The sequence below is a fragment of the Dasypus novemcinctus genome, chromosome 5 (genome assembly GCF_030445035.2).
Source record: "Dasypus novemcinctus isolate mDasNov1 chromosome 5, mDasNov1.1.hap2, whole genome shotgun sequence".
Classification (NCBI taxonomy): domain Eukaryota; kingdom Metazoa; phylum Chordata; class Mammalia; order Cingulata; family Dasypodidae; genus Dasypus; species Dasypus novemcinctus.
Genome location: NC_080677.1, coordinates 150,194,818 through 150,201,488, shown reverse-complemented (window position 1 = coordinate 150,201,488; position 6,671 = coordinate 150,194,818). Strand labels below are relative to the sequence as shown.

Below are 6,671 nucleotides of genomic sequence, written 5' to 3'. Positions count from 1 at the left end.
CAACTTGGGGCTTTTGGTACCAGTAATAGGTTCCACTTAGGCAGTGTCAACTTTGTGACCCAAGTTTTAGTTTTAGACAGACAACTAGCTCTTGTGCTTTAATACGTCTCTCCTGGGTGTGAGTGATTTTAGGTGCAGACATCTTTTTATTGAGTTATCCTCAGTATGTAAATAGGGTCTTCTAAACTAAACTAAAAAGTTTGATTTAGCACATTTCACATCCATCTTGTACAAGTTGTCAACTGTGGCATTTTTACAAGGATATTTTGAAGAACCAATAAAGAAAAAAAAGCATCAAAGTTGAACATTTTTTACTGTGTCACATTAACAGTTGAAAATGAGGCAATAATGAGAACACTGCTAGATGAGAGAACCAGTAGGTTAGCAAGCAACCACACGTATGAATGTGGTGAAGACTATGAGAAATGCCCTCAAAATGAAACTTTATAAGCGAAAATGTAACGTTTATAACTGGCTTATGCACACTACAGTATACGAGTACCCACGTGGGTGAGATGCAGGTCGCTTTTGTATGGTACCCAAGTCAACTAGACAGCAATTTCTCAATGAGTAAGAAAAGCCCCGGAGGTGAGGACTTTATAGTACCTCTGAGTTTAAAAATGAAATCGTCATTATAGCTAAAGATGGTTTTCTGCTCTGCATATTTAATTTTAAAAATCCAGTCAACGTAAAAAAATAACTCTGGAAAGATGTTGCAAAATGTTGCTATCACAAAACTGGCCTTAAAAAGCCTCTTACATGAAAAAGACCAGTCAAGGAACAGTTTCCTTCCTAGTAATTAAAAAAAAATTTTTTTTCCCCCTTTTGGCCATTAAAAGATTCCCATTAGGAAAAGTGAAGAGAACAAACATCTTAACAGGATGCAGAATTCAAGTCCCCCCTCCCATCCTGTGGTAATTGAGGTCTCTTGTCATTAGCGGGGTAGCTGCCATTTCTTATCTTGATTGACAGGTTAATAAGGGGCCTGGGGCTATCTTTTCAGTCTGAACACACAACCTTACCAATTACTTTTAAATTATTGCTAATCTGTCAGAAAATAACAAGCAGAAGGAACAAAAATATCTGTAAAAATAGAAATGTCTGCTGAAGCAGCTTTTACTTCCGGTGATTTAAAAGATTCAGTCCTGAAAACTTAGAATTTAGTTAATACAGTTTAGGTATTGAAGATTTTTTCTTTTTCTTTTTTTTTTTTTTAAGAAAAACTTGTAGTTTATAATAGTTCATTGGTTCAATTAGGAGCGAAAAAGAAGGGAGTTTTGTAATGCAATTGTCCAGCAAAGGAAAACGCTTTAAATTGGGGGATTATGTGAGCAGACCACCTGTAGGGCATTCAGCGCCCTTTCTATAATGCTTCAACCCATGCCTAGCTGCCTGCAGGCTGGCTAACAATGCGGGGAAAAGCTGTTTAAAAGGCTGAGCGCACTTGTGCCTCGGGTTTTCACTAACTGTTACAAGTCTTCCTCTCTCTCTCCCTCTCCCCAGCTCTCTCTCCTTTTTAAAGTAAAAGTCCCACATGCCTTTAATTGAAGAACTTTAAGGCTCCATGGTGGCCAATTGGTCTGTGACAAGAGGAATGGGGCAGCAGGGAAAGAAATTTCAGACTATACATCACATTTGGAGAGGAGAAAAGATCAAAGTTTTTCCAACTCAAAAGACCAAGTTCCCTACAGATTAACCCTATTCATTTAGCTCCTCTTAAAGGAATGGTGTGCAGAGCCACTGGGCAGACAGGTAAAAAGTTCAACAATTGCCAAAGCATTCTTCTGCTAATTCAACAGCCTTCTGCTCAAATAAATTAGCTTAGTCTTGACAGAGGAACAATAGCTTTTTCTCTAGGAAAAGAAGCACATTTGATATACCCAAGCATGGAAGGTTATTAAGATGTTAACCCGTTAGCTTAATCCATTAAAAAGCGCCTGCTCCACCACCAGATTGTCAAGTGACAAACTGTACAGCATGATCTGTGGGTTTAAAACATTAACCTTTACACTCCGGCAGTGTTCAGTCCCTGAAAAGCCAGGTGCTTTGAAAACCATGGACACGCGAGAAATGAACGTGTGGGTTTGAAGCCTTCAGTGACATTACACAGGATAAATAACCAGGCGTGGGTGGAACGGCCGCCTTGGCCAAGTTCCACTGACATACTCTAAGGTGAGAGTTGTCACCCACCCGTAGAGAAGGAGCTCCCACTAAAAACACCACCTTTCTGGAAGGTGTGAAAACTTAATTTGGATTCAGTTCAACAATGATATTCACTTTGCTAACAATTTGAGGATTAGAGGTTAACAGGCAATCTTCTCCATGCCTAAGGTCAGTGTACAGAACGATAATGCAGAAAATGTCCATTTTTCTGACGTCTTCTTAGCCAGCACTTCAAAGATAACAGCTTAGAAGAGGCAGGGGGAGAGGGCAATGTTTAAATCATTTATCAAAAGTCATTTTATTGACAAAATAGAATACTTATATTTGTTCTTACAGGGGTAGCCTCTAAACTTTTTACAAAAAAAATGTACAGACTGTATATCTTTGGGTATGTACATATTTTACACATTGTTTTGTACAACTTAACAAATAATTATATAAATACATCCTTTAATGTAAGAAACCCGTATTTACTTGGGGTGTATAATTAAGACATTTCTCGTTTGTTTATTTAAGGCATCTGCCTGGTCATTAAGAATACCCAAACCATGCAATCCCGTTAGGTCGTGGTCAGCCCTCCTCTAGGATATGTTAAGAGTAAGAGTTTCTGTAGGAAAGGATGTCCCTCGGGTGAAATCTGTTCCTCTTGCTTCAAGCTCAGCACAGGGCGACCAGTAGTGCTCCGAACCCGGGACTGCTGGAGACGCTGCAGTCCACCCTCCTTTGCCAACAGAAATGAAAGCCTGGCGCTAGGCGCTCCTTGCATATCAATGGAAGCAAGGGGGCTGGATGTGAGAGGCTTCAATGCCAGGTACATTGTTCTAAGCAAGTCATTTAAGTCCCAGCTAATGGATACCATTAAGAGTTCATTATCATGCTAATAGCAATCAACACGGTGAAGGGGTGGGAACCTCAGACCGTCAAGTGTCCCTTCGCACTTGGTCTCCTCGACCCCTCCCCCCCCCACTCCGCACTCGCCCCACCGCACACCTTCCGGGCGCCCCCTCCCTTCAGACCTGGGACAATGGCATCTGCTTAGGGTAAGACACGGAGCTGGCCGTGCCAGATCTCCACGTCAGGCCGGTGCTGACGTCGCTGTAGAGGGAGCCCCCGCCCCCGCCGGGCCCCGCGCCGCCGCCCCCCGCCCCGCCGGCACCCCCCACCGCCACCGCGCCCGCGCCCCCACCCGCCGCGGCGCCCTTGCTGGCCCAGCAGCAGCGCGTGCACAGGGCGCGCCACGACTCCAGCGTCTTGCCCGACCAGACCCACACGCCCGAGGTGATGCCCACCACCAGGCACATGAAGTATTTGAGCATGAAGACGGCGTAGTCGGGCCGGCGGGCCTGGTCGGGCTGCAGGTCCCGCAGGCACGGGCAGTTGTGCGTGGCCTCCCAGCGCGGGCGGTTGTGCTGCTCGTAGAAGAGGCAGGCCACCACGACGGCGGCGGGCACGGTGTAGAGCACGGTGAACAGGCCCAGGCGGATCATGAGCTTCTCCAGCTTGTGCGTCTTGGTGGGGCCGCCCTGCTGCTTGATGACCGAGCGGATGCGGAAGAGCGACACGAAGCCGGCCAGCAGGAACATGGTGCCGATGAAGAGGTAGATGACGAGCGGTGCCAGCACGAAGCCGCGCAGGTTGTCGAGGCTCTGGTTGCCCACGTAGCAGATGCCCGCCACCGGGTCGCCGTCCACCGAGCTGAGCGCCAGCACGGCGATGGACTTGACGCTGGGCACGAGCCACGCGGCCAGGTGGAAGTACTGCGAGTAGCCGGCGATGGCCTCGTTGCCCCACTTCATGCCCGCCGCCAGGAACCACGTGAGCGACAGGATCACCCACCAGATGGAGCTGGCCATCCCGAAGAAGTAGACGAGCAGGAAGACGACGGTGCACAGCGCGGGGCCGGTGGTCTCGTAGCGCACGTGCTGCTCCACCGCGCCCAGCTCCTCGTACTCGCCGCGCCCGCCGGGGCCGCCCGCGCCCGCGCCCGCCGCGCTCGCGCCCGCCGCGGCGCCGCCCGCGGCCCCCGCCGCCCCCGGCCCGGGCGCGCCGCCGCTGCACGCCACCTTCTCGTGGCCAGCCACCAGGCGCACCAGGTAGCCGACCGACACGAAGAGGTAGCAGGCCGAGAGGAAGATGATGGGCCGTTCGGGGTACTTGAAGCGCTCCATGTCGATGAGGAAGGTGGAGACGGTGGCGAAGGTGGAGACGAAGCAGAGCACGGACCACAGGCCGATCCAGAAGACGGTGAAGGCGCGCTCGTCCTGGCTGAAGAAGGGGTTGTGGCAGGGCAGCGCGCAGTTGGCGATCTGGCCCGTCTTGACGCGGTTGTACAGCGGGTGCCGCTCGCTGGACACGCTCACCATGGGCGCGCGGCACTGGCAGCCCGGCTCGCAGGGCGCCGCGCCGCCGCCAGGGGGCCGCGCCTTCCCGCCGCCGCCAGCGCCGCCGCGCGCCGGGGGCGCCGCCGTGTCCCCGCCGCCGCTCTTGCCGCCGCCGCGGTGCGGGGGCCGGGCCCCCGGCGGGCGGCTGTGACCGCTGCCCGAGGGCGGCTGCTCGCCGGGCAGCGGCGGCGGCGGCGGCGGGTGGCGGCGCGGCGGGCTGGGCGCGGCCGTGGTGAGGTCGGTGCGGTTGTAGTCCATGCACAGCGTGTCGGGGTTGCCCTGCTCGGGCAGCCGGTCGCAGCGCATGCGGTCGGGCCAGGCGAAGCCGTACTGGCGCATGAGCGGCGCGCAGCCGGCCTTGGCGCGCTCGCACACCGAGCGGCAGGGCGGCAGCGGCTTCTTGTAGTCTTCCAGGCAGATGGGCGTGTACATGCTGCACAGGAAGAACTTGAGGTCGGGGGAGCACTGGATCTCCACCAGCGGCCAGAACTGGTGCACCTCCAGGCCCGCCTCGTCCTGCGTGTCGTGGTTGAACTGATTGGGCATGTAGGTGTAGTTGTAGCCGATGCCCTTGCACAGGGGCACGGTGATCTCCTGGCACGCCAGCTCCTTGGCCGAGGCGGCCGCCGCGCCGCTCGAGCGCTGCAGCAGCGCGAAGGCGGCCAGCAGCGAGGTCACTTCCAACAGGTAACTCCACTCCATGCTGGGAGTCTCAGTCCCGCGCGCCACCGCACCCTCGGCCCTGCGAGCGGCGCGAGTCCTGGGACCCGGCCGGGAAGCGCGGGAAGGGGCGCGGAGAGCCCAGAGCCGGCGAGGCAGGGGCTGGGTGCCCGCGGCCGCTCGGTCCTGCGGCCTCGCCCGCGGAGGGGAGTGACCGACACCCGAGCCCCTTCTCCTGCAAGGCGCGGAGCCGGAAGGCCAGGCAGGAATCAGTCCGAGCCTCCCTTCCGCCGCGCGGCCGGCCTCTCCAGGGAGCCGGGGAGCGAGCGCCGCGCTCCCCCTCGGCGCGCACAGCGAGCCCGAGCAGACGGGCGGGTGGGCTGCGGGCGAGCGCGACAGTCCCCTGGGCTCTTCCCCCGCCGATCTCGGTCCGGCTTCAGCGGGCGGGGAGACTTGCCGGCCCCCGGCTCATCTTCCTGCGCTCGCTCCGGCCCTCTCCCCGCGCGCCGCGGCCACGGGCCACTTGGCAGAGCACGGAAGGCGGCGGAGCAGCAAGTTTCCTCTCGGCCCCCGCGCCGCGGAGTCAAGATGGCTGAGTCGGGCCAACTCCCCGCGCCCGGGGTCAGCCGCGCCGGCCCCCTCCCTCCCCCGGGGGGCACATCCCCGCTCCCCAGCCGCGCCCCGCCGGCTCCCGACTTCCGCGGGGGTCCCGGCGCCCGCCCGGGCCGTGGTCCTCCTCTCCCCGGCGTCCGTCAGTCCGTCCGCACGCCGGGACCGACGAATCCCCGCCTCCGGGTAAAAGTCCGCGCCGCACTACGGCCAGGAATCGGGCGAGCCGCAAGCAGTTCCCTTCTGGCCAGAGACGCGCAAAGCCAAATCCGGGCCAAAAGACGAAGCGAAGACACCTGAGCCGAGCGCCCGCGCGCCGGAGCCGCCGCCGCCGCCACCTCTCCGGCGGGAGCGGCGCCCTTTGCCCAACTTCCCCGTCTCCGGCCCCCGCTCGCACCCGGCTGCCGGGCTCATGAATATTTATACAGCGCGAACTCGGTCTCCGCCCCCGGCCCTGCCAGCCAATCGCCGGGCGGCGGGGGCGGGGCCCGCGCACTCCCAAGGCTCAACCTTCCTTAAGGCGGTCCCGACTGTCTGGACCGAATTGTGCGCTTCTTGGCGATGGAGATTGGGTTTTGATAACCTTGGGACTGGCCGGAGACCCCGAGACCCGGAGCGGACCCCTGGGAGGCCCACGCCCCCCTCCCCCCGGCCGGCCCCGGCTCCACGTGGGTCACGACGGCCCCCGCACTCCTCGGCGTGCGGGAGCTCCAGGTCGGCTCCTGCCGGCGTCCGCACTTCGGAGACGCGGACGTGATTTTCTGCAGCGCGCGCCTCCCGGGGCCAGTTTCAAACCAGTCGATCCTGTCCCTCCCGGTCGTGCCCCGAGTGCGGGGCGCCGCGCCGGCGGCCGGGCTG

At 57.7% G+C, this 6,671-nt stretch overlaps 1 protein-coding gene across 1 annotated transcript; it reads right to left on the bottom strand.

The window, feature by feature from the left end:
• Positions 1-2,442: 2,442 nt before the first annotated feature.
• On the bottom strand, positions 2,443-6,214 carry FZD8 (frizzled class receptor 8). The gene has a single exon (XM_058297670.1). It carries the CDS (start codon positions 5,244-5,246, stop codon positions 3,174-3,176), a length of 2,073 nt encoding a protein of 690 aa, XP_058153653.1. The 5' UTR covers positions 5,247-6,214; the 3' UTR covers positions 2,443-3,173.
• Positions 6,215-6,671: the final 457 nt, after the last annotated feature.

What these genes read in the sequence shown, in the direction of transcription:
- FZD8 (XM_058297670.1), bottom strand. Translation starts at nt 5,246, where the DNA reads ATGGAGTGGAGTTACCTGTTGGAAGTGACCTCGCTGCTGGCCGCCTTC.